This window comes from Mastomys coucha, unplaced genomic scaffold, assembly GCF_008632895.1.
Source record: "Mastomys coucha isolate ucsf_1 unplaced genomic scaffold, UCSF_Mcou_1 pScaffold23, whole genome shotgun sequence".
In the NCBI taxonomy this organism is placed as follows: Eukaryota; Metazoa; Chordata; class Mammalia; order Rodentia; family Muridae; genus Mastomys; species Mastomys coucha.
Window position 1 is genome coordinate 115,960,389 of NW_022196906.1, and position 26,747 is coordinate 115,987,135.

At 51.3% G+C, this 26,747-nt stretch overlaps 1 protein-coding gene across 2 annotated transcripts in view; it reads right to left on the reverse strand.

The window, feature by feature from the left end:
- Ccdc13 (coiled-coil domain containing 13) overlaps positions 1-26,747 on the reverse strand; it is a 43,543-nt gene that overhangs the window by 7,999 nt on the left and 8,797 nt on the right. For both annotated transcript variants that reach the window (XR_004111310.1, XM_031343339.1), the window contains exons 3-13: positions 25,617-25,765; positions 21,643-21,785; positions 19,526-19,615; positions 15,393-15,509; positions 14,235-14,339; positions 11,511-11,672; positions 9,199-9,375; positions 8,301-8,507; positions 5,075-5,202; positions 3,801-3,884; positions 2,895-3,017 (exon numbers count right to left, since the gene is read on the reverse strand). Coding sequence is in view for 1 of the 2 variants with exons in the window: in XM_031343339.1 (XP_031199199.1) it covers positions 2,895-3,017; positions 3,801-3,884; positions 5,075-5,202; positions 8,301-8,507; positions 9,199-9,375; positions 11,511-11,672; positions 14,235-14,339; positions 15,393-15,509; positions 19,526-19,615; positions 21,643-21,785; positions 25,617-25,765 (1,485 nt within the window). In the remaining variant the exon portion in view is untranslated. The remainder of the gene's footprint in view (positions 1-2,894; positions 3,018-3,800; positions 3,885-5,074; positions 5,203-8,300; positions 8,508-9,198; positions 9,376-11,510; positions 11,673-14,234; positions 14,340-15,392; positions 15,510-19,525; positions 19,616-21,642; positions 21,786-25,616; positions 25,766-26,747) is intronic.

A 26,747-nucleotide genomic window follows, 5' to 3' on the forward strand; every position in this document is an offset into this window, starting at 1 on the left:
GCAGGAGACTGACTTTCCTTGAAGTTTACGCCTCAGATACCGCCTTCACGCAAAGTGTGCGTGGCATACATGTGTGTGTGTATACGTGTGTGCATGTCTATGTGTGTGGAGGGGGTTTATGTGTATATTGATGTGTGCTTAACCCATGCATGTGCCTAACCCATGTAGAGGCTGCAGGTCAACCTTGCTGTCCATCCTTAGGGCACCATCGACATCTTTTTCAGGACAGGGTCTCTCACTGCCCTGGAAGTGACCAAGTAGACTCAGCTACCTCAGGCATCCATTTCTTGTCTCCTCTGAACAATAATGAGAATGACTTTGAAAGAACTAAGTAGGCTTAACATTATTAAAAGAGAAAGGTGAGCAAAGAAGAATGAATGCCGCTGGGGAGCAAGAAGCAGGAGGGTCAGCCTCACCTCTCTAGGGGGGCCATCTTGGGCTACAAAAAACAAACAAACAAAACAAAACAGAAAACAGATTTTAAATACCACCACCAGCAACAAAATACAGTTAATAAAGTAGTTTTTATGGCACTCCCATCTTTTTAGATTTCTATGCCTTAAATTTCTCTTAAGTTTTCATTCAAAAGAAAGGCACCAAGAAATAATTTTAAAAGCAAAGGCCCAGAGGGCTGATATTCCTTTCTATGGCCACCCTGACTGGAGTGTACACAGGGAGGGGGCAGGGAGTAAACTGGGGCTTGAATGCTCACCTGCAGGAAGAGAAACATCACAACAGTAACAGGCGAGTGAGAGCGAGCCAGGGGTGACAGTGTGAATGGGAGCCACTGAACAGCTGAGAGAGCTTTATGCTAAGAGATAAGACAGCACTGGGAACAGAGTCCTGGCCTGTCACCGAGAAAGGGATAAAACTTAGCTCATCCTGAATGAAGGACAAGACACAGAAAATACCCAATGCCGGGGCTGGAGGCAAGAGGCAAAGGCAGGAGGGCATGAGTTCAAGGCCAGCCTGAGGTACATTTGAACTGTTATCATAAAACAAAACAAAACATAACACAACACCAAAGCCAATGATATTCTTTAAAAAAAAAAAATGTGTCTAGTGATGATTGCCATAGGAGACAGCCCTCTCACTCTAAGCAAAGAGAGGAACAGCTCAGCAGGGAAAGCCTTACAACCCAGTCAGGTCTCCAGAATCCCACATAAGTCTGCACACACACACACACATGCACACACGAGCGCAAAGGCACACATATGTACAGGCACACACATCCACATCCACACACATGGATTTTAAATAGATTTTAAAAGCTAAAACTTTTTTAAGGGAGAGAAATGGATAGAAACCTAAGAAAGAACTTATTTCTCAGACACTGGAGCCAGGTCTGAAGAGAGGAGGGAAAGGGCTCACCCAGCTTTCTACAGCATAGGTCAGTCAGGGTCTTCCCTGACTGCACCCTGCGGTCGAGGGGTCCCAGCTGAGCACACAACTTCTCCAGGATAACAGAGGTTGGGGACTCGGTGGCAACAGGCTGAGGCAGCCAGAAGCTGTGGGCAGCACAGAAGAGACAGGGAGCTACACAGAGGAAGAAAGGCTAATGTGGAAGGGCCTGGCCTGGCGGGTAATGCCTGGGGGTCCCTTCTGCTGACACCCAGGAAGTAAAGACAACTTGGCTGATGGATCTGAGGACAGTCTTACAGAGCCCCCAAGTAGCACAGGGTGTCAGGGTGAACCTCATCAGCTGACAGAGATGCCTGTGACTCACAGAGATGCCCACCTTATACATGTCCTGGCTGATTTCCTGTCTCACCCTAGGCCTAATCCTGTGAGGGAGGCCTTAGGAAAGCCTACTTCAGATGAAGGAAAGGCAGTGGGGGGCTGGGGGGAGCGAGGTGTGAGTCACCTTGCTCCACTTATGACAGAGAAGACCATGGGAGTGGAGTAGCTCATGAGCTGACATCATGTGGTGCAGGTACAGAATTTCAAAAGGACCAGTCATTGTGCTCAAAGCCTCTCCAATCACAGACATAACTTAGGGGAATGGAGGTCAAAGCCCAGAGGGAGGGCATGGCTGCCTTTCGACAGACATGAATGCGATCATACAGAGATCAGGTATTTTCTGTGCCAGAGACCTTGTCCTCTTAGATACTAGTTTCCCTGCTCCCTTGGCAGCAATGCCCTGTTTTTCCTTTGGTAAGCCCCCTCCCCCAATTCTGTGAGCACCTGGAGCTACCTCCAGTCTGGGGGTAGTCAAGGAGCTAAAACTCTCATAAGGACAGTCACCCTTGGGCTCTGGCTACAGAGACTGCTGTATGCTTGGGACCCTCGGTTCTGGTTCTTCGCCACTTTCCAGTACTTTCCAGGTCTCCCTTCCACTATGCTTAGGCAGAACTGGTTTCTATTATCTGTCATCAAAGAGCTCTGACTGACATATGACACTGCTGTGAGGACAGAAGATTGCTGGTGTCTTTGTGTTTCTCAGGATGGAGGTCACATGGCTGGCCCACATGCTGGCCTGGGTACCTGTAGTTCATGCCAGCTAGGTCACTTGCGCAGGGGCACTGATTGACTGAGTAGACTCTGTCAACAACCCTCTGGAGGCAGCTGGGCCTCCCAGGCACCTCGGCTGCACATCCCCTTATTGCCTCTCAGAAACCCCAGCTTCTCACCTCAGCTACCTTCCTGTTCCTAGCAACTGGTAGCATCAGGGTAGGCTTTATCTTTTCCCCCATGAGACTCTTTGGTAGCTCTGGGAGGATGGTTACATTTGACAGAGCTTAATCTCCTGAATTCGCCTGACTGAGAACAAGTGCTACGCTGCGGATGACAGAACCCAGAGCTGTGGACCCTGGAGCGGCAGGTGAGTTGTGACTGTGAGGGAGCCCAGTCTCCACCCACAGGCTGAGGACAGCTGGTTAGTTGCTATGTGTTACCGCTTCTGCAGCACAGTGACAAACTCATTGAGCCGGTCCCGCTCCACCTCAGCAGCCTGCCAAAGGGCCTTCATTTCTGCAGCTTGTGCCTGCCAGCCTTTTTGTTCTGGGGAGTCCGAGAACCTGGGGCCAGAGTGGACATAGGTTATGGGAAGTTCAAAGACATACATATCGCCAATGGCAGGAGGGACTGGGAAATTCAGAGGTTCTGAGATGGCCAGAGGGGAGGAAAACTCAGCTACCATGCCTGGGTCTGTCTATCAGGATGTGGCTTCTGGGGCCTGGTTCCCTGCCAGAGTCAAGTGGCTTCCCTTGGCTGATGGTCCCTGAACTATTCAGTGTCTGGCAGGAAGTGTCACAGGTACTTCCTGGGAGATGTAGTCTATCGATAGGCTACCTTGCTTTATAGCCACATGGTAAACCTCAAGTGAGAGCGGGCCCACTGGAGGCTTGGCCTGGATTCTGAGCTGACCTGCATGAGGGGAGGGGCTGAGTGACAGCAGGATCTCCAGTGGACAGTGGATAGGACTTGGGCAAGACAAGCCATCCTTTGTCTAGGAGCCCACAACAAGAACAAAGGGTGCATTTAATCCCTGTGTCTGGTTATATCCACAAAGAAGGGGCTGGAGAGCTGAGGGGATATCAATGACTTAGTGTGGGGACCCACATGATGTGGGGTGCTCCCTCTGGAGAAGGGAAGGCCAGGAACCTCATGCTGACTCCCTAGCCTGCAGTCAGGGCCAAGTCCTGGCTCTGATGCTGTTTACTCTATCAGGTGGCCCCACCACAAGCCTCTCTGGCCTTATATAACCCAGGAGAAACGCTAGGCTTTGCTGGCCTCAGGCCTCCATCCTTGTAATGGCCTGAGGAGACTTTGAGAGCTAAGGGATTATTCTGTATTCCTACCTGGGTGATGTCCCATGGGGACTAGGCAGGGAAGGCCTTGTGAGAGCAGATTCCACAAGTGTATGGCCCAGGCTGGTCACAGAGCTGTGTGGAGGCAAAAGGGACATACAGGGGAGGAGTGGGTACACTGTGCCTCACAGTGGGCAGGAACCAAGGGAGCCCATGGAGCAAGCCACGTGGGCCTCACGGTTTCTCTGTGGATTGGCTGCCCTTCCTTGCTCAAGATGAAACCTCTGTTTATCCTGCAGTCCACAGCAGTGAGTCTGAGAGACCTAGGAAGAAGAGGGCTCTGAAGCTGCAAAGGGGCCATCAGCAGGTGCTTCCAGTGACGACACCCATGCTGACAGCTCCTTCCTGCTTCAATCAGAACAGCAGCAGGGAAGCCATCTTAAAACTGTGTCGTGTGTGGTGTGTGTGCATGTATGTGGTATGTGTGGTAGGTGTGTTATGTGTGAGTCTGTGTGGTGTGTGTATATGTGTGGGCATGTGTGATGTGTGTGCATGTGAGTGGTGTGTATGCATGTGCGTGGTATGTGTGGTATGTGTGGTGTGTGTGTATGTGGTGTGTATGTGTGTGGCATGTAGTGTGTATGTGTGTGCTGTATGTGATGTGCATGTATGCGTATGTTATGCATACGTGTGGTGTGTGTACATGTGTGTAGTACGTACATGTGTGTGGTGTGTACATGTGTGGCATGTGTACATGTATGTGTGTGTGGTGTGTGCATGTGTGTGTGTATTTATGTGTGTGTGGTGTGTGCATGTATGGGTGTGTGTGTTATATGTGTATGGTATGTGTGGTGTTTGCATGTGTGTGGTATGGGTATATGTGTGTATATGTGGTGTGTGTGGTCTGTATATGTGGTGTGTGTGGTGTGTATGGTATGTGTGAATATGCATGGTATATGTGCAAATGTGTGAGGTATGTGCACATGTATGGTGTGTGCATGTGGTGTGTGTGTGTGTGGTATGTATGTGTAGTGTGTTCATGTGTTCAGGCAGGAGGATCAGGAGCTCAGAGTCATTCTTGGCTACATCTCAAATTCAAGGCCAGTCTGGGACACTTGATCCCTGTGTGGAAAAACAAAAAGGCCAGAGATAATGGCACAAGACTTTAATCCCAGCACTATCTCTGTGAGTTCGAGGCCAGCCAGGGTTACATAATGAGATCCTGTCTCAAAATAAATAAAATAAAACAAAGCAAAATTGCACTCAGGGGCTTTCCAGAACAGAAAGTGGGGACAATCCCTCCCTCTATCCTGTGTTTTCCTTACCGGGAAGATCCGAGCCTGCCAACATGATCTCCTGCTGAGGCTGGAGAGCTGGTTATCGGGGACTGGTCCTCAGGGAACCTGGCATCGGCGGGGCTGGCCCCCTCACCCCCTCCTTTACCGTGAAGATACTGCAGGGAACAGATGTGGGTTGGATGTCAGAGCATTGGTGCAGAGGCCAGGGGAAGGTTGCAGGGCGCCTTGGCCAGTTTCCAGCTCCAGGAGTTTGAAAGAAGCCTCTCTTCAGGGTGAATGCTGGCCTGGGCCGCAAAGACACAGCTTGCATAACAAAGACATCACACAAAGCCTCTGTTCAGAAGGAGGCTGCAGAGAGAGACCAGTGTAGGTCAGGGCCATAGGGAGATATGGGGACAGTGCAGGCCAGTGCCACAGAGAGAAAGGAGCTGACATCTGTGAGGGCCCGCTTTCCTAGGTAGACCCACACACCGTGTGATGAGAGGTCAGTGTAACCATCAGAGCTGATGCCCGGACATTAGATGCCTGCAGGGCCAGTGGCTGTGTGGAATGGGGCTTCCCCAACTCCTCTCTATAAGCCCCTCCCTCTCTTGGGTACCAGAAAATCCTTAGTAGGAGGTCAGGCCTTCATCAAAGGACAACAGTGGGTAAGGCTTCTTCTAACCCTTGGCATGGACTGTCCCCAGGAATTCTGAGAAAACCAGAATGTGCGACTGCACCGAGCAAGTGGAGGACGGCCCACAAGCTGGCAACCTTGAGGTTCTCTTTGGGTGCTGGACCAAGGACAGACTGAGGTGGTAATGCCAGAGTGCTCCATGCACTCCTCCCCAGGGTGTCAGGCTGAAGTGCAAGGCAGTGGTCCCCAACTGCCTGACGCCAGACCTCTCCTCAGCTGGTCCTGCGGCCCAGGCTGCCCTGGACACAGCAGGCCAGTCAGTCAGCCAGATAAGCTGGAAGAGGCCAGGGGCTCTCAAAGGAAATGCAGGGCAAGGCTGTTGTTGTCACATCACCACTGGGTTAGGTCTAAAGGGAGAAGGTTTTGCTGTCCCTGGGTGCACCCAGTAGGAGGAACCCCTAAAAGCACCTGACTGTAAGCAGCCCTGAGCAGGCTCCCAAGTCCCCTGGACACTGGAGTGCATGGCCCCATAGCAGGCTCCAAGGCACTGCAGCCTGTGCCTTTTGAAGGGAGTTCAGGGGAAAATATGGGCACATATGTGAGGAGAGATTAGCTTGGGGAGACTTGTAAGCTAAGAGAGGCCCAAGACCCAGCCCAAGGCTCCCTAGAGGTGCTCATGGCCATCTGTATCCTAAGGAGGAGGAAGGGGGGAGAAAGGGGATGGTGTGCAAGGCCAGTTGAGGGAGAGCTGACAGCGCAGGAAGGGGAGGTCAATAGGAAGACTCAGGAGAGATGGCAAGAGCTGGAACTTATGCTGGAATGTAAATGAAAGGTGGGCAGGGAGAATGCTCAAGTGCTCAGGTCTAAGCAGGGAGGGGGGAGGGGGACAACAGAAACCAAGGATTATGAAAAAGCCAGATGGAAATGCTATTTTGTAAGCTAATTAAAAATATAATAATAAAAAATAAAAAGGGCTGCATGAGTGGACAACACGGCTACCAGAGACCACAGACCACACACGGAAACTGCATGAGTGGACAACAAGGCTACCAGAGTCGACAGGTCACTCTCGGAAACAAGTGGCAGGCAGGCGTCAACAGCATTGCTGTTATCAGCAATTAATTGCTCTTAGCTGTCTACCATAAATAACTGGGTAGCCTACTGGTGAAGACACACACACTTTGGTTACAGGACACAGAGAAATCACACAGCTGGAGAAAAGCTGGGAGTATCCACTCTGCTGGCTAACTTTCATAGTGCCTGAAGGTGATATGGAGGTTGCTGGAGAACAGTCATCAAAGGTCACACCTAGCTGTGATCCCTGTAAGATACAACAGCAGCCTTCCTGACAATAGCCAAGTGACTCTTCTTGGGAGCCAATAGCTTTCTGGATGGATCTGATGCGGCCTGCTCCTCGGGTATCAATTGTGTTGATACAGTAAAGCATGGGTAAAGCCTATGGCTGCTGAGATCACTGCCACAAGGAGGGATCTTTTGTTGCTGCTTTGCTACATGGAATCGAAGTATCGAACTGCCTCCGAAGCGGTATACCCCTAGCTTACTGCTGGTTTTCCTAAGTGGTATGCCCCTAGGTTACTGCTGGTTTCAGCCTTGGTCGGGGAAGCCTCTGCTGTGGCGGGTGATAGTTACAGAGTTACAGGGACTTGTAACTAGTCAGAGTGCTGAGAATAAGTGACTGAGTGCTCAGGGACAGAGGAGCATATGGAGGACAAGAACCGAAGGGGAGCTATGGAACACTGCCTTTTAGACATGACATGGCTGTTGCATGTATGTACTCTAGCAGCTGTGGCTACCTAGACAAGGCCCACACAGACATTTCAGCATGGGGAGGGGAGGGGCTCATAAGACTACACCCCTCTGTGGAACTCCTGACAGCCAATGGCTGCTGGGGGGCACCCACTTTCTTCATGGTGTACCCAACTTCTGAGTTGCCCATGCTCCAGTTACTAACCTCTTGGCATGCTAACACAACCCTAATTAAACTCAGCGAGACACACACACACACACACACACACACACACACACACACACAAGACATGGAAGCAAGAAGAGAACCTGTGAGGAAGGAGAGTTAGAGGGGATCAAAGGGGGAGTGGGAGGGTGGGAGAGGTGGGATTGGGTAATGGGGGTATGAAAATGACCCAGATACCATGTATACATGTATGACATTGTCCAAGATTTTAAATGTTTTAATAAAAGAAAGTGTGGCCATCCTACTGACTGCAACGTGACCACAATGGCTGGAGCAACAGCTACTGCACTGGATCAAGATGAAGGCCACAGCTGCAGATGGGAAAGGGTGAGCTGGTAGGAGTCTGGATCCTCTTGACCTTAGTAAAGCTGACAGGACAGGGTGACAAAAGGTGACAGGAAGCCACCTGGCTTTCAAGCTGAGCAAGGACACGATCAGGTTGGTGCTTTAGACAAGATCAGTCATGCTCGGGCTGGTGTGGCCACAGAAGGGCTTGTGTCTCAGGAAGGCAGTGTGTGCAGATCAGAAGGGAGGCTGCTGGCAGCAGCTGATCCACGTGGGGCCAGGATGATGCAGAGGTGACTGTGGAGAGTGGAAGGGGCCGTGTGGGCACTGACACAATGGCCCGGAGGTACCCAGCTCACCTGTACACTGAGTTGCCCAATCTCCAGCTCCAGCTGCCGCACCTTGGCCTCACGTTCAGCCACCATGGCCCGCAGCTGGGCTACCAGGCTGCTGCTTTGTTGGGCCTCGCTGTTGACCTTGTGGTCCAGGTGCTGCTGAGACGTGCGTCTTGACTCCTCCTGCACACTCAGGGTGCTCAGGATGTCCTGCAGCTGCTTTAGCTGGTCCTGAGGACCAAGCGAAAGGGCAGTTAGAGGTAGGTTCGGACAGGTTAGGGCAGGAAGGACAGGAACAGCTGGCTTTCCCCGGAGCCCTCCAACCTTGCCTAGCCCAAGACAACTTTAGCAGGGGACACTAGCTATTCCTCTAAGAACCAGGAACACCTTCCCCGAGGGACGCAAGGCTCAACTCTAATCCCTTCTGGTCTCAGATTCCTTCCTGGGCCATCGTGAGGAAAGGTGCTCTTCAGGTACCAGGAGCTCAGTGGGTGGGCGCCTAGCTTGTGGGAAGACATGTGAATACAAAGGCCTGAACCAGTGCCTGGATCCAGTCCATACTCCAAGGAGTCTGTCAGCACCTAACTTGAGGTCCAATCCCTTGAACATGTTCCCAGAGAGACTCTAAGGACAGAGGCTTCCTGCTTTGGGGCAAAATGGAAGGACAGTGTGACTTGGGGCAGGAGAAGGCATCTGGTTTTACCTCAGGAGAACATGGAGGCTCAGCACACCTGAAGTATCAGTGAGGTGTCCACAGTGGCAGGCCTGGCCTGCAGTCTGTTGGCTTCCTAGAGGTACACCCTCTCTCACCCACATCTCCTTGGGGATCCTAGTGCCAAGGGGACCAGGGTCATAGCTATCTCCCTCAGGCATCTATATAAGAAGCACATCTGGGGTGGGTCAGCTCTCCCGCCCTGCCTACCATAAGGGCATCAATCAGCTCATCGTCATGCCTGCCCTTCTCCACCAGGGTCGCCATCTGGTTCCTGAGGGTCTTCACCTCGCTGGACAGCACCTTGTTGCGAGACCGCACACCTTCGAACTTCCTTTTCAGCTCCTCCAGCTCTGTCTGGAGGGTGTCCCGCTCACTGGCCAGTTTCTGTAATTAGAAAATGAGAGCTGAGGGCCAGCCTATGCTCATAGCCCAGGGCACCCTGGATCCCACTCTCTGGGGAGACTCAGGGTTGTGGGAGCCGTTGTTGAAGGGCACAGGAGGTAGCAATGGACCAGAGTCAGAGCCCTGACCTCAGGCAGGCAGGCTCAGCTCCCCGCTTTTCTGACAGGTACTTGGTAGACAGCTTTATAGGACAGGGCAGGATGGGCCAGGATGGCCCAGATGGGATGGGATGGGTCGTCAGCATAGCATCCCTCCTGCTTTACAACATGAACATCAGGACTGGCAAGATGGCGTAGTAGATAAAGACCTGAGAGTGACCTACACAGGAGTGGAAAATGACTCCTGCAATTGTCTTCTGGCCCCTACATGTGTGTATGCATACACGCGTATACACACACACACACACACACACACACACACACACACACACAAAACAGGCTGCACGGCCCATCAAATCCATTTTTTTAACCTAAATGGCTCATGTCCACCTAATTGGTGTTTTGTTTATTGTTCCTAATAGAAACATAGTGTGTTGGGGGCTGACAATTGGCCTCTTCCCGATTAAACCCGTTCAGTGTAGGACCACCCGGTAAGCATAGCCAGCAGGCTTCTGTGACATCCCTACTGTGTGGGGATGTGGATCCCCTCTGCATTGTGTACCTGGCTCTAACCACAGTAAGCTACAAGCTCATATGCTGCACACACTTTCAGAGCCTCTCATTCCTTTCTTCATTCCTATATTTTCTGTGGACCCACTATGTGTCTGGGATTATGACATGCTCAGATAAAGCAGAGAGAAAAATAGAATTGGTTCCTAAGGAGTGACACCCAAGCAGGGGACAGACTGCTGTCTACTTCGCTGTGGGGGAAGGGACACAACAGAATATAGTCTGAGGAGGACTTCCTAAAAAGGTGACAACTGAGGGCACTTGGGAGCTGCTGAGAAGAGCAAAGGTCCTGTGTGTGCTAGAGGTCAAGAGGGCTGATCAGAGGCAAGGGCGGAGCGGCAGGCCAGTCACTGACTCAGACTTTCCATTCTATCACCTTCTCATGCAGAGCGTGGAGCCGTCAGTCTTCCCACACCTCCCTTTCCTGTCCGTCGGTCCATCCATCTCAGTTATCCCAGCCTGCCCTTCTTAGTTCCCTACCTTGGTGTTTGGCCTTAGTCACGTCTCGAGGATTGTCAACTCTGCTCCTCACATCTCCCCGCTCCCTTCTCCCCCACACCACGTTACTTGTCCTGAGATCAGGGGGCCATGTCTCTTCACAGTTAATGCACCTTTGAGATTAGGCTGGTATACAAGGTGCAGGAGGCTGGAGCGGGCCATGAGGAGGCTCCTGACACCCTGCCTGGAGCTGGGCAGACACACTCACAGATGAAGTCGGCCAGTGGCCAGGTGTGGAAAGCCTCGGTGCTGGAAGCCTGTGTCAGGTGCTGAGGGCCAGAGACAGTGCCCACTGACTCCCAGCTAGCAGCCAGGCACACCTGGAGTACTGGCCCGCCCCCTCTGCCCTCAGCCTTGGGGCACTTTCTTTAGGCTTCACCCTATTCCACTACTGGGGGTGTGATCCAGTGTGAGGATTCACCATCGCTGCCAAGGTGTCTGAATTTGGAATCACCTAGAAGACACACTCCTGGGCATGCCCTAGGGTAGATATTTCCAGAGGAGAAAATACCCACTCTGATCGAAGGGTAGCACATCCCACTGGCTAGGTACCAGGCTGAATAAAAAGGGAAAAAAATGGAGCCACCACACATTGGCATTCATCTTTCTCAGGCTCCCATTCCCACCACGTTTTCCCTCCCCGACAGGATGAATTCCCCTCCATCAGTGAGCTGGACCAACCCTTCCTTCTTTAAATTAGTTTTATCTTGTGCTTTATCACAACAGGGACAACAACCAAGACACCCACATATTTTCTTTATAGGAAGTTTTACACATAGCTCCTCTCAGACTGCCATAGTTGGACCACCTAGCATTCACCAAATGGACCCAGGGTAAGGTCCCACCCAGGCAGCTCAAGCTGGTTGATAAGAAGTGAGGCCCAAGGTCCCCGTATCTGTGGTCTTATGAGTGCTGGGAATCTCCCATCCCTGTGGGCTGGGCCCACCTTACCTCGAAGCTCTCCTGCTTATCCCTCTCCAGGCTGCGGATCCTCAATAGGTTTTTCTCCTGTGCTGTCATCTTCCTTGGGTCTGAACTGAGAGGCATCTCAGAGCTCAATGAGCCTGCTGGCTTGTTCTGACGCTGTCCCAGCTGCTTCTCAAGATCTCGGACCTACGGGCAGGAAAGCCGGCTGTCCCACCAGTCCTGTCACCTCAGCTAGGTGCCATGGAGGACTGTATCAGGCTAAAGATGAAGCCACCCCTCCAGGGTGGGCACAGGATAGGCACAGGTTAGGAAGATCTTAGGCAAATGGAGAAGAGATGGTTCTGGGTCACTGAGAAAGCCCTTTCCTCCTGACTGTACCCATCAACTGTCAATCCCCTCTCAGGAAAACGGGCATGCCTGCGGGTACAGCGCTGCTGTGAAGTCTCAGCCCTTAACCCCTCTGAGCCTTCATGCCCCCAAAACAAAAGGGGAAGGGGAGCCTGGAAGCTGTGTTCTAAAACACATTCCTTAAAAAAGGAATGTTTCTTTTTTTATTATAAATATTCTCATAGTAATTGTACCAACAGGGGGCTTGGCTCCTCTGTGGTACTTCTTTCCATCTGTAACCTTGTTTGAACCACACCCACTCTCTTCCCCTCCCCTAGTTTTCTTCTTATTGTCTGTCTTCCATGTCAATTAAAAAAAAAATCCTCTATGAAAAAAAAACCATGAAATATTTGTCTCTTTGAGTGTGGCTTGTTTTACTTAACACAATGATATCCAAGGAAATGATATTCATTTTCCTGAAAATACCATACTTTTGTTTTTTATTTATGGCTAAAACACCACTGTTCATACACAGATCTCTCTCCCACCATGTGCCAACAGAGTCTGTCCTTTACGTACTGATGGGCACCCAGGCTGAGAATGTAGAGTAGACGGGATCTCTGGGACCCTCTGTGCTGACCCAGGCTCCTCTCGGTATGTATCCAGGGGTGGTAGAGCTCTGCCTTTAGTTTTCTCAAGAGCTCCACACTCATCTCCACAGTGGCCACACCATGCTAGGTCCCCAGCCATTCCTCTGTCCCCACATCCTATATCCTCACGGAGACATGCTGTTCATACAGCAGTGGCTAGAAGACAGGAAATCTTAGTGCATCTTTACCCTAATGGCTAAGGATGCTGACTATCAACAGGTGGCCTGCCTGTAATCCCAGTGCTTGAGACAGAGAGACAGGGGAGTCCTGGAGCTCTGGGTTAAAGAGAGACACTGCCTCATGTCTACTCTGGCCTCTTCACACATGCACACACGTGTGCACACACAAATATATACATTTGGTAACCATTTGTATTTCAGAAGTGTATGTGGAAATAATTGTGTATTTAAAATCTGAGCTGCTTGTTCTTTTGCTAAGGTTTCTGAGTTCCTTACATATTCTGATTATCAATCTTCAGAGCTACAGGCGGCAGAGGCTGCCTGCATAGCAGCAGCTTCTCGTCTCATCACTCTGCCGGGTGTTTCCTTTGCTGATCCTTTAGTTCAATGCCATCCTATCCGCTCTTGCCCTGTGTCCCAGCGTTGGATCCTATTGGAGGCCTGTGCTCTTTTCCTAGAGCACTTCCAGGGCTTGGGCCTGACACTGGTGAGGTCTCTGGTGTTTCTCAGGGTGAGAGGTAGGCTCTGGTTTTATGCTAAGTGGACGCCCAGCTTTCCCACAGCTGTGCTACATGCAAGAGGCAGCATTTTCTCTTGTAGTGTTTCTTACACACTGTCCAGAATCAGATGAGATCAGGCCTGTTCAAGGTGGTAGCAGTAGTAAGTCATCCGACACTCAGCTAATGACAGTAATGGTGGATTTGCTGAGGCTGGGGCACCCTGGGTGTTTAATGGTGAGGAGACTTGAGCTCACACCTTTAGGGTCCCAAAGATTTGGGGGATGTTGTTTCCCTTCATGCTGGCTTCAAGGATTCCATTGACAATCCTAGTTTAAAAGGCACCCAGGAGGGTGTAGACTTGATCCCAGGGGATGCAGGTGGCATGTTCATGGAATCCAGGGAATCACACATCTTCTGGAAGCTTCTCAGTCTAAAGGTAGAATGAGGGTCGTGGTGGGAGTAGGGCGGTAACCTGGGCTAACCTGTCTAGTGCTCTCTCCAGGATGGCTCCATGCTGAGGAACCCCACCCCTGCACATGCTGACACAATCATTCCTGCCAACAGCCCAAGGATTCAGGTGCAAGGGGTGGGGCACATGTATTGTTATCCCCAGTACATAGATGCAGAGACTGAGGCACAGAGAGTAATTTGTGTGCCAGTCCACAGGTGGTGAGGAGACTGCTCGGGTTTGAACTCAAGCCAGCCAGCTCTGGAACTGCTTCTCTTAACTACCTTTGGTGTGTGCCAGAATGCTTAGAAAATAGAGAGACAGACCAGGCTGTTTTACTGGCTAACAAAAAGCTTCTGCTATGAAACTGGAAACAGCATTACAGCAGTCACGCGAACTTTTGAGAACTCAGGCAAGCAAGCATGCCTGCAGAGACAGAAATGAAACTCAAGGCTTTGGGGCTGGTTAAGATCCAGGACTGGGCATGTGAAAAGTGTTACGTAAGTGCATGTGCAGGCAATAAATAAATGAAAACCCCTCCACTCTGCAAGGGCATGTTGTGGGACCCACAGGCCTGCACCAGTGCTGTGTGCTCCAGGGTCCAGTGAGGGTCAGGGCCAGGAGGGGTCTAGTGACTCACTCACCTTGCTCTGCAGAACTAGAATTTGTTGAGCTCTTCCCCTCCAGGTCCCTGGTGAGGCCAGGAGCTGTTGGATATTTACATCTTCCCCAACTTCATTGGCCAGAACCTGAAACAAAGCGAGGCACTCAGTGTGGGCAGGAGAGAGGCTAACCAGCCCTTGCCCTCACTGCATGGCTCTCAGGCAGTGCTGGGGTGGGGTTCCTGATGGTCACGGCTTTATCTGCACGACCTTCCTCCTACCTCAGCTCAGCTGTCGAAGGTCCAGATCTGCTCTGCCTAGGGAGGTAGTGAGCCCATCATGCCAGCCCTTCTCTGGGACACTCCAGCACTGTCCTGTCCCCTAGGGCCCCCTGCTCGAGACACATTCAGCCACCAGTGCCTGTCTCCTTGCATGACTTGCCTGGGATCACAGAATTCTGGAGGGCTCAGGAGGTGTGCTGCATGCCACAGGGCCTGGCCCTCTGTTCCAGCCTCTGCCAAGTGACTCTTTTAGGCACAAAGAAGTCAACTGAGGCTGCTTCAGGAAGACCTGGCACTGTGGCCACCAAAGCTGTATGAAGCTAGGCCTACCTCAGGGCTTTGAGGTGGAAATAATACCCTCCACATGTCACCAAGCTGATCCCCATCCAGCAGGACAAGTCTCTGGCCCTGGTTTCTACAATAGAACACTGTTTTGTAATTCTTGGCCAGTCTGAGTGGTTCCAGCAAGGAGGGCAGATGCCAAATTCACTATGTTAACCAAACACCCTGGAACTGAGTTATTTTCCTTTGAAAGGTGCCTTCAGTGCACAAATTCTGCTTGTTTCTATGCTGCGGTCACAGGTGCAAGGCAGCAGGTGGGCCAGGCAGCCTTTTGAGTCACAGATAAGGTAGCACACTGAGTGGAAACCCAGGGTCTACCAGGGCACAGGGCAGTGGCGGGGGGAAGTACAGAGATGGCTCCCTGGCCTCTCCCTGGTGGGCAGAGCTCAGTCCATAGGCAGATCCCAGGGTAGTGGGCAGCCCTTCCAGGAAGCTGGCCACCCCAAACTCTAGACAGGGTTGACCCAGCACAAGCAGGACTAAGCACACCTGCTTTGGAAAAGAACCAGTGGGTCATCGGGATTTCCTGGGACCAACCCTGGCCACACAAGAAGTCCCACACCCTGACTGCGAAGACCTTCTGGGCCATCCGGAGCTCCTGCTTTGCAGACTGGATCTGGTTGCGTAAGTCACTCATCTTCAGGTTGGTGGCTGCCAGCCTGTCCTGCAGAGCTTTCACCTCTGGGGTCTCCAGCTGGTTGGGAAAGACAGGGAGAAAGTGGTCACTCGTTGCCTAAATACTAATGACAGTCAGGGCTACTATTTATCTATGTATGCTCCAGACACTGGCAAGGGTCCAAGTTCTCAGAACCCCCAGCTACTTGAGGTGCAAAGCAGTAGTGGGTGGAGCTAAGTCTTTGGGGCCTGGCTACCTGGCTAGCATAGGACAGAGGGCCTGGGCTAAATCCGGACAGCCCAACTGCAGGGCTTAGCTCTTCGCTGTGTCGCACATACATGTATGGCCACATGCATGGCCACAGCTGGGGGCATCTAGAGGAGGCAGCAAGTGCCACACCTCCCAGATACTCTTTGGGCATGGCCACTCTCTGCTGTGCCCAGAGACAGGCTTGTGCTAAGAGCACCCTCTTTCCACCTGCAGAAAACCACACTAGCTCAGCAGGCACACTATGATTCCCCAAATCTGAGCCTCATCTTCCGGGTTTGGGGTTATCAGCACAGGCTGCGATTCTGCCAACAGAGGTGGGCACTACGTGTTTGCCCAGGTCCAGTCCTTAAGTGTCCATCTCACTAGAAAGATGCATGCTGGGACTTGGTGTCTGCTTGTGTCTTCTCTCTTTAAAATTCATCTAAGCTGGGCTGGAGAGATGACTCAGTGGTTAAGAGCACTGACTGCTCTTCCAGAAGTCCTGAGTTCGATTCCCAGTAACCACATGGTGGCTCACAACCTTCTGTAATGGGATCCAATGCCCTCTTCTGGTGTGTCTGAAGATAGTTACGGTATACTTGTATAAATAAAATAAATAAATCTTTAAAGAAAATCATCTGAGCTGGGTGTGGTGGCACAAACCTTTGATCCCAGCATTTGGGAGGCACAGGAAGGTAGATCTCTGTGAGTTCAAGACCAGCCTAGTCTACAGAGTGAGTCCCAGGCCAGCAGGGGCCACACAGAGAGACCCTGTCTTAATGATGGTGATGATATGTTTAAGGCAAATGTTGCATTATTATTCTGCCTGTCTCTCTGTCTCAGATATTCCTGGGACTTCCACAATCAAACTATTCAAGCTCCTTCTATCAATGTCAAAAATCAAGTCTAGAGAAGAGCAGAGCTGTCCTGGAATGCATGGGACTAGGATGGCTCAGTAGGATTAGAGCCCTTGTGCTTCTACTGTCTCCCAGTCTGAGCTTCTGCTGCCAATGGTGCTACAGACTGTCATGGCAACAGTGAGGTTGGTTAGCAAGCTAAGTACCCATCAGGCTTTGCTAAGACTCCTGTTCCTGCCCCAGTGGACCAGGGGCCTGGGCTTTTGGGAATAGGGTGGCCATGATAGGGGCTTTTGGACCTTTTTGGTTTTTTTAGTGGAACACACAGAAACTCCTGTAAATGCCAGTGTGAGAGAGGCCCAGCAGAGAAAGTCTCGGAAGTTCCTGGAACTTGGAACAGCCTACTGCAAAGCAGTGGTCATAGAAACTAGGCCTGGACGTGTGGTTCAGTAGCAGTGGTCATAGAAACTAGGCCTGGACGTGTGGTTCAGTAGCAGTGGTCATAGAAACTAGGCCTGGACGTGTGGTTCAGTAGTCCTGGGCACACAATAAAAGTCAAAAATCAGCGTAAACAATATATGCAGAATGGAGAATTCCGCAAAATGCAAATAGGTCTTTGAAAAACTACGCATTTTCTGAGTTCTGCCCATGTGCCTGCCTGCTACCCCTTTCTGCTGCTAGGCACCTGCCTTCTCTCTGCTAATGAGTAGCTTTAGATCTGCCCTGGGCTAAGAAGCTACACCCTCTCCTGGTGCTCAGAGCTCCCTGTCATGAAACTTAAGAGACCTAGCAACCCTCTTTAGGGCACTGCAAGAGCACATTAGCAACCCTGTGCCACTGTGATCCAGAGTCAGGCTGTAGTGCCCTTTCTCAGCCTCAGCTCCTCATCTACACACAGAGGCACTTAATGGGAGGTGTGCCAAGGGCACTGCCTAGGGCAGGTTCTGGGGCGGGGCAAGGCCCCTTGGCTTGGGTGGGCAGCTGACAGGGCCTAAAGCCATATGGCACTCTGGGAGGTGGGGTATGTGCCTGCCGGGCTCCCACTGCAGGCTCTTTCCTTTGAAGGACAGCTGCAGAGCCCTGGGGACAGGCATTGCTGATTGCTCACAGCACAGCCTCCTGATGCCTCTGCCTTCCTGGCACTCTGGAATCTGGAATGTGCTTTAGAGGACACTGGGGCCAGGCCTCTCGAGTGCAGCTGCCCCAGTGTTACAGACAGTTTGGTCCTGTCCCGGAGCAGAGTATCCCAGGGGAAGGACCTGGTCTGGTTAAGATGAGGGCTGTAGCCTAGCATGCTCTTCAACTAGAGACCCTGCTCCGGTAGCTGGTTACAGAGTGCATCCGAGACTCCTGCTCCCTGGGCACTCCCTGCCCCCGACTTGTGTTGGCTCGTGTCCTTTTCCTGCCTCTGGGCTCAAACCAAATGCTATGCAACTAACTGACAACCAAGGGAGCCAACTGTGCTGAATGCTCTGTCCCCAGCCTCTATACCTTGAAGGCACTGTTCCTCCTGGTAGGCCTTCACCACTGCTTCACCGCAGCATAGCATAAGGATAGCCCCTACTCCAGTTTGTCAGATGCAGGCCGAGCTCCTGTTGCCAACTCAGGCTAGCCTGTTTCTGAAGGCCCATCACACCTCCTGTACATGGCTACTCCTTTTCCTCTTAGAACCCTGTATAGAGCAAGGTTATGAGTCCCCGTGTGGCAAGGCAGATAACCCTATCAGGCTAACGAGGGACCTCACTGGCCTGAATAAATCAAGGACATCTTGGCAGTATTCCTGACCAAGAAGGGCCATGGAGAATACTGCCCACTAAGAGCACTGTGGCTGCCTCCTTAGCAGGAAGACTGGTTCATACACTCATTCCTGCATCCCAAGAAGCCCATAACTATACACCCAGGACTAAATTCCTCTTGAGAGCAGCAAGCAGTGGCCTGATCCTGAGGCATAGGCAAGAGGCAACGTGGAATAGGAGGAGCACTGAGCTGGGGTTTTGGGGCCTCACTGCCTGTCACAGTTGGTCTGGCTTCTTGAGGAAATCCTGGTGTGGCATGCCCGCTCAGACACTCAGCAGACAGGTGAGATTTAGCCTGACTTGGGCTCTACATCCTGGGCAACCCATGTATGGCTGCTTACCTTCCTCTCATAATGCCACATTCACATTGCCAACATTCTGTGGCATGTTCACTAGCTACAAAACAAGGTCTGAGGACAGAGCTGTAAGGCTGTAGTGCTGCACGGGGGCACGGTGCTCTCAGGAGACCAGGAGGTGACTCTATCACTACACTGCATGTGTGAGGGTCTGAATTCAGTCCTAGTACCATGTAAACAGCTGGCACGATGCCAACAGCTTGCAATGTCAATGCTAGGCAGGAAGAGAAGATCCGGTCTAGTCAACTAAACAGCTCAGCCAGCCTGTACTAAGTGGTGAGCTTGGGACCGAAGAGACCCTGTCTCAAAGGAGTAGCTGTATTCCTGATGACCCAGGAGATTGTCCTCTGGCTTCTCCAAGTATGATGTACAGGTGCACATATCACATGTGTACACACACACACACACACACACACACACACACACATGAATTGAAGGAAGAAGAACAGAACTGCTCTGGGCAGCCAGGAGCAAGCCTGTCTCCAGGTAAGGAGTAGTGGCTGCCGCCCTGTAAGGAAACTACTGCAGAGAATGCCAGCCTGGGAGCAGGCACCTAAGTGGACCAGCCTTCCCTCCTGGTCTGTGGTCCCAGGGCTTAGAGGACATAGCTCTATAGTTCCCCTACCCCCATGGAAAGTGGCTCAGATCTGGGCCTTCCCTGGCCTCTGCCAGGCATCCTGGGCACAAGGACAAGGTCTGCTGCTTGAGGACTGCTCTGAGGCCACAATGGCAGAGAAGAGCCCTTGGCTAGGGAATGGCAGTGTGTCTGAGAGCACGCTGGGGAGGGGAGGCCCAGGTCATGGCTGCCTCACAGACTCAGCATAAAGAACACATACCAAAGCTCTGTCTCCCGTCTGGGTCTTCGGTAGCTTAGCCTCTGCATCAGTGGCTCCCTTGGCCGCTGGCTTGGCTGATACCATCTGCAGCTGAAAAAGCAAACATGGCACTAATACTTGGTTCTGCTCAGCAGCTGCACAGCCAGCTGAGGCAATCAGTGCCGGATGTGTGGGCCACCTGTCCTAGTGTCTGAGTTCTTGGCTCACATGGAGACCACTAAGCAATGCTCCTTTCCAAGCTACTTGTGACAGGAGAGGTTTGACTGATCATCAGGCCTATTTCCTAGTTGCCTCAGGACAGCCCAAAGATCTGCTAATAACCACATGAAATATAATAAATAACCACATGAAAATGGCCCCATAGACTCTTAGGAAATGGCACCATTGGGAGGTGCACTCTTGTGTGTCACTGGGGGTGAGCTTTGAGGTTTCTAACGCTCAAGCCAGGCCCAGTGTCACTCTCTCTTCCTGTTGTCTGTGAATCCAGTTGTACAACTCAGAACTACCTCTACAGCGCCATGCCTGCCTGCATGCTGCTTCCTGTCATGACAACTGTCTTAGTTAGGGTTCTATTGCTGTAAAGAGACCCCATGACCATGGCAACTCTTATAAAGAAACACATTTAATTGGCACTGGCTATTGATTTACTTGGTAAATGTGCCTGCACACGGTTGGCACACACAGGCCCCTAGACTGGGGTTCCATTATTTGTCTTGGCAAGAAGTATGGCGGCACGCAGGCAGACGTGGTGCTGGAGAAGAGACTGAGCTCTGTGTTGACCCACAGGCAGCAGAGGAAGACCACACTGGGCATAGCTTGAGCACCTGCAACCTCAAAGCCCACCTCCACAGTGACACACTTCCTCCAACCAGGCCATACCTAACAGTGCCACTCTCTATGCCCAAGCATTCACACATGAGTCTATGGGAGCCATACCTATTCAAACCACCACAATGATAAGAGACTAAACCTCAGAATTGTAAGTCGGCCCCCACTAAATGTTTCCCTTTATAGGAGTTGTTGTGGTCATGATGTCTCTTCACAGCAATACAAATCAAATTAAGATACTCTCTCAGCCTAGAAGGCAGATAATAAAGGGATGGCAGACTTTGGGTTACAGGTGAGACAAAGGGTGGCTACCACATGGGCACAGCCTTGTGACAGAGCCTGCTGTGGACAGCCACCCTTTAGTGACTTTTCAATTGTTCTTCACTCATGGTGGTCAACCTGATTTGGGGCATGGCCCCCCTTACATCCCTGACATCATCCCATTCAGGTTTTGGCCATACTGGCGTCCTGTGCTTTCTGTCCATTTGGCACTCTGAGCCTCTAGGTCCTTAGCGTGGATGTCGCTCCCACAGTCTCTAGCTGGGCCTGCTGGGCAAGCCCCTTCAAGCAGCTCCTGCCACTGTTGCCTGTCACGGTGTTGCTCCTTCTCCTTTGCCCTGGCAGTGCTGTGCCACACTCCCACACGGCTCCATCTCCCAGGCGTGGAAGCACTCATCCCTACTCTATTCCCTCCAGCAAGTGGCACAGAACACAAGCCAGTTCTCCAGAAACACATCCCAGAATGAAGAAACTCTTGCTTGGTGCCAGCTGTGAGGACCAGGGTAGATCATGCAGAGACTCAGGACTAGACTTTAGGCTCAGAGAAGGCTGCACGCTCCCTCTAGCCTGAGGAACCAGGTGTGGCCTGCTAGAGCAGATAGGTTTGTGACGAGATGGGAGGAAGGGGACAGCCAAACGGGGGAGACAGAACTCAACATGTCACTGCTCCTGGCTGTGGCTTCAGTTGAACAGGGGTTTCTGGGAGCAGGCTGAGCACATTTATCTAGGGCTTTCTAGATGCGAGGCTTTGTTCTACACAGTTAAACACTATATCTCCCAATTCCCAGGAAGCCTGGCAGCAGGGCCAACCCTGTGCCCACCTGATGGGTGGGGAACCAAGATAGGTGTGGGGCATGTGAACAGTCGCAGGTCTCACGGTGAAGCTCCGTGTTCGTCCCCCTTAGCCAGACTATGCTAGGCTTCTTCTCAATGGTCAGTGTCCCCTAGCTGCCTGATATACTTCCTCTCTCTGGAGTCCACTCCCCAGGAAGAGCAGCCCAGGCCCTTACTTCATGCTCCAGCTCCTGGATGCGATTGGTCAGCTGCTTTATCCTGACCTTTGCGCTCTCTGACTCGGCCACCAGCCCCCGGTTCTTTTTGGACAGTTCAACAATTTTGGTGGCAACTAGATCTCCAGCCATCCCAGTTGTCCCTAAAATGAAAGCAATCACAAAGTCCATTAAAAATACAACCTGCACCTCAAATCTACATGGCTGTTCAGAGCATTAGCAGGTCCCAGGCAAACTATAAGATCAGAAGGCAGCTGGGTGCAATACCTGTAATCCCAAGTCAGGAGCTGGAGGCAAGGGAAGTCCAAAGACATTCTCAGCTACTCAGGGAGCTCAGCCTGGGCTCCATAACCTTAATGAGCAGGGTATAGTCCCCTGACCTTTCTGTATCTGCCTGATACCAGCGATAGTGCAGGTAGACATAGTCCAACTGGCTTCTTGTTTATGCCATCTCACAAGAATCTCTAGCCAAGGCCAGCTGGCTGGTTCCCAAAGAGGGAAACATGGGACAAAATTGGGACACCCTAGCCAAACCCCAATGAAGGTCCAGATGTGTGCACACATGCACATGCTAATGTGTGCTGTATGTGTATGCACATGCTGAGGTGTGCTGTATGTGTGACACATGCACATGCTGTGGTGTGCTGTATGTGTGTGCACATACTGAGGTGTGCTGCATATGTGCACACACATGCACATGCTGAGGTGTGCTGCATGTGTGTGCACATGCTGAGGTGTGCTGCATATGTGCACACACATGCACATGCACATGCTGAGGTATGCTGCATGTGTGTGCACATGCTGAGGTGTGCTGCATATATGCACACACATGCACATGCACATGCTGAGGTGTGCTGCATGTGTGTGCACATGCTGAGGTGTGCTGCATATGTGCACACACATGCACATGCTGAGGTGTGCTGCATGTATGTGCACATGCTGAGGTGTGCTGCATATGTGCACACACATGCACATGCACATGCTGAGGTGTGCTGCATGTGTGTGCACATGCTGAGTTGTGCTGCATGTGTGCGCACATGCTGAGTTGTGCTGTATGTGTGCATACATACTGAGGTGTGCTGCATGTGTGCGCACATGCTGAGGTGTGCTGTATGTGTGTGCACATGCTGAGGTGTGCTGTATGTGTATGTACATGCTGAGGTGTGCTGTATGTATATGTACATGCTGAGGTGTGCTGTATGTGTGCACACATGCTGAGGTGTGCTGTATGTGTGCACACATGCACATGCACATAGGTTCAGGTGTGTAGGGAAATCAGAGTCAACTGTGGGTACTGCTCCTCAGAGTGCGGTCCACCTTTTTGGCTTTGAGACGCAGTCTCTCACTGGCCTAGACCAGAAGCTATGCTGGCAGGCTAGGGAGCCCAAGCTCCACCTGCTTCCCCAGCACTGCACTACAAGTGCCACCGCTCCTGGCTTTTTGAAAACATGAAACTTGGGGGTCAAACTTGGGTCTTTATGTTTGAAGGCCAGGGTACTAGTTCCCTGGACCCAGTGAATAAATTCTTAGTGCTCAATATTCCTGAGATCATTTGGTTGGAACTTACACAGAGCTGTGGTAACACATGACCAAGACAAACAGATTCATTCAGTAGAAGTGATTCAGTCATTCTCCAGCAGCATTGACAGACAATAAAAAGAATGTAGTAGTACTATCTGGGAGGAACGTGTGCTCAGAATGAAGAGGGGTGACTGTGGCAGGGGCAGACCATGGAGGGGCCTCTGAGAGAAGAAGTGTGAACAGTGGCCTAAGTTAATAAAAGGGAGGGATCCGGCCAAGAGGCAATGTGTTGGGAAGGGGCTCTCAACATAGGAAGCGGTCCCTGTGAAGCTGGGGTGGGCATGGGGAGGAGGTGTGTGCAGGAAGATGAGTGCCAGCTGGGGCCACATGGTGAGCAGCAAGAGCTCATGTAGTCTGGCCTCTTTGCACTGTGCCCAGGATCAGCATTTGCTTGGCCAGGAGGGACTCAACTAGAAGTCACTTCCCTGCCAAATGGTGGTGGCACACACCTTTAGTCCCAGCTCTCAGGAGGCAGAGGCAGGTGGATTTCTGAGTTGGAGGCCAGCCTGGTCTACAGAGTGAGTTCCAGGATAGCCGGGCTATACAGAGAAACCCTGTCTTAAAGAAGAAGAAAAAAGTCACTTCCCTCCAAGCCTCAGACCACTGAAGGAGACAGGTGCAAGAAAAGGCACAGGTAAAGAAACTCCATTTGAGCTGAGTTTAGGGGTCAGATGTGGTGTGAATACCCTGCTCCATGTTCTCACGGAGTACATTCCTCAAACCAATGTGTGTAGAAGGAGATTTCTAGAAAGAAATAATTGCTAACACCCAGAGAGGAAACACCAGTGACCCAGAGACAGCCTTCCTGGGGCTAATTTCCTTTGAGGACCCAAAAGCAACAAAATTAGCCAGCAGAAGAGTGTCCAAGGAAGCCCGAGGAGCGGGTAGAACCCAGTGACAAGGGCAACACCCTTCCCCTGCCTTCCCCGGCCCTTCCCAGGACAGCCTCGGTCCCAAGTGGCAACTCTGGGGATAAAGAAGTCAGCAGGGTAGGCCAGCACCCCACCAGGACAGCCTTCACAGCACAGACCAGCCAGCAGCACTCTCCATGAGCTCTTCCAGGTGGCATACTACACTTCAAAGCTGTGAGGTGCCAGTCTGCAGTCCCCACACTAGGGAGATAGACACAAAAGCATCAAGAATTCAAGGTCTGATTTAGCTATACAGAAAAATAGAGTATGTCCTGTGTTGTATGAGATCTTATCTGGAAAAAAAAAGTAATAAATTCACAAAACTGTAATACACAAGCAGGACACAAAGGGACCCAGATGGTGCTAAAGTTTCAGCAGCCTTCAGCAAGTGGAGAAAGTAATTCTAACTGGAGTATATGCTGTGCTTAGTGTGAATTAAACAAGAAATGGAACTGTGCCTGGTGGTGAGCTGGGAATCCAAGCACTGGAGGAAGCTGAGGAAGGATCCCAAGCCTGAGTGACAGATATGAGGGAATGGAAGGGGAGGGGAGGGGAACAGGGAAAAAAATAAAGGGAGAGAGGGGAGAAGGAAGGGAGAAAACCCAGACAACAAGGACCAGCCAGACCAAGGGCTGAATGACAATTTCTGTATGGGAAGCGGAGCTAAGCAGTCCCAGGAAAAGCACACAAAGCCGTGTGCACATGTGTGCGCACTGGCAGATGGAAGAAGAGGCAGAACCACCCCAAGCCCTGCCCACCCACCCCTCCATTGGTGGAGATGGACCCCCTGCTCTCCCTGGAGCCCTGGCTTAACCCCCACACCCCAGCCCCCAACCATACCCTGAGCAGCAGGAAGCAAAGTTGAGTGTCTATCCCCACAACCCAAAGCCTTGTCTTCCTCTATTTTCCGTTTTAGATAGGAAAAGCCAAAGAACAGAAGGAGTAGGTACATGCAGCTACTGATGGCCTTTAGGATGCTGAAGCCCTCTTGATGGGACTTTTGCCAGACTCGTTTAGGGAGACAGGGAAGGAGGGCTCTGGAAAGAGCAGGGCAGCCCGCTGCCTTCCCTGGTGAATGGCACTGCCTCTCTGCTTACACCCACCGGGGAGGTATGTTGTGGTCAACAGGAGCTGTGCCATCAGCATCACAGTCCCCACCAAGTTACATTCTGGGTCAGAGGCAGCACTGCAGAGCTGTGCCTAGCCCACACCCACGGGGCCAAGGTTACCCCAAGACCTGCACAATAGGAGCCCCTCTCACACCTCTGGCGCCAAATTCTCCAACAGAGTAAAAGTGCAGCCCAGACCTACAGGGCCAGCATGGCAGCTGTTGAGGGCATTTGGGCTGTAGAGACCTCTCAGAGAGGAATTGGTGTTCCTTCTGCAGCACACAGTAGGTATGTGTAGCATCTAAGCCAAGTACCAAGGAGAGAGAGACCTCATGGACTACTGTGAACTGCCTGGACCCCATGCTGGAGTTACCTGTGAAGGCAAATCTGTCCTCTTCCATTTTCTTCTTGAGGTGTTTGATCTCAAAGTCCCTCTCCTTCAGCAACTTGTACAGTCGCCCGTTCTCATCCACTGTCTCCCGGAGTTCACTACGAAGCTGCTGGATTTCATCTTCCAGCACCCTGCAAGGGAAAGGTGGACCCACTGCTCCTCACAGGCAACAGTGCCCAGGCCTGCAGAGCTGGCTTACACTTGTAGCATCAGGGTTGGCCACTAGGGGGGACTAAGAAGTTGTCTGTACAAAATAAGACCAAAGAGATTTCTCAGAGCTGAGTGATTAAGTGTAGATGTGTTATGTAATAAGGCTCAGATAGTGTTGCTTATTTCTTCATATGGGTTATATAAAAACCCTCATCTGTGTGTGTGTCCATGTGTATGAGTGTGTTTGTGTCTATGCAGATATGCATGTATGCAGGCATGCACATGTGTATGTGTATGGAGCTGAGAGAACACTCGTGGAGATTATGCTCAGGAATGCCATCTACCTTCTTTGAGACAAGGTGTCTCATTAGCCTAGAAGCCAAGTTCACCTAAAACCTGGACACCAGCCTCAAGTTTTAATTAAGACTTAGGATTTCTATATGCCCTTATAGGATAACATGTCTGTGTATGTGCATGTGTATGCATGTGTGTATGAATGCATATGCATATGAGTCTGTTCGTGTATGGAAACACCAATTATGTTAGACTGGCTGGTCAGATAGCCAAGGACTTGCTGTCCCGGTCTTTACCAAGGCATGTGACCATGCCCAGCACTTTTACATGGGTTCTGGGGTTCAAATTTGTCTTCATGTTTGCAAGCAGGTACTTTAGGGACTGAACTATCCCCAACCTTCTTCCCACACTCATTTCAAGCCCCCCAAGGACTGCATTACAAAGCAAACTCCAACTCCAATTTAGATCATGCTGTCTAGTGGCAAACAATCAAAATTAAAAATAATCTCAAAGAACAGAGCAAGAAATAAAAGTATATAAAAATGAAATCTGGGATTGAAAGAAAAACTAAAATCATATGCTGGTTAAGAAGAAATACTGCGGGGCTGGTGAGATGGCTCAGCGGGGAAGAGCACTGACTGCTCTTTGGAAGGTCATGAGTTCAAATCC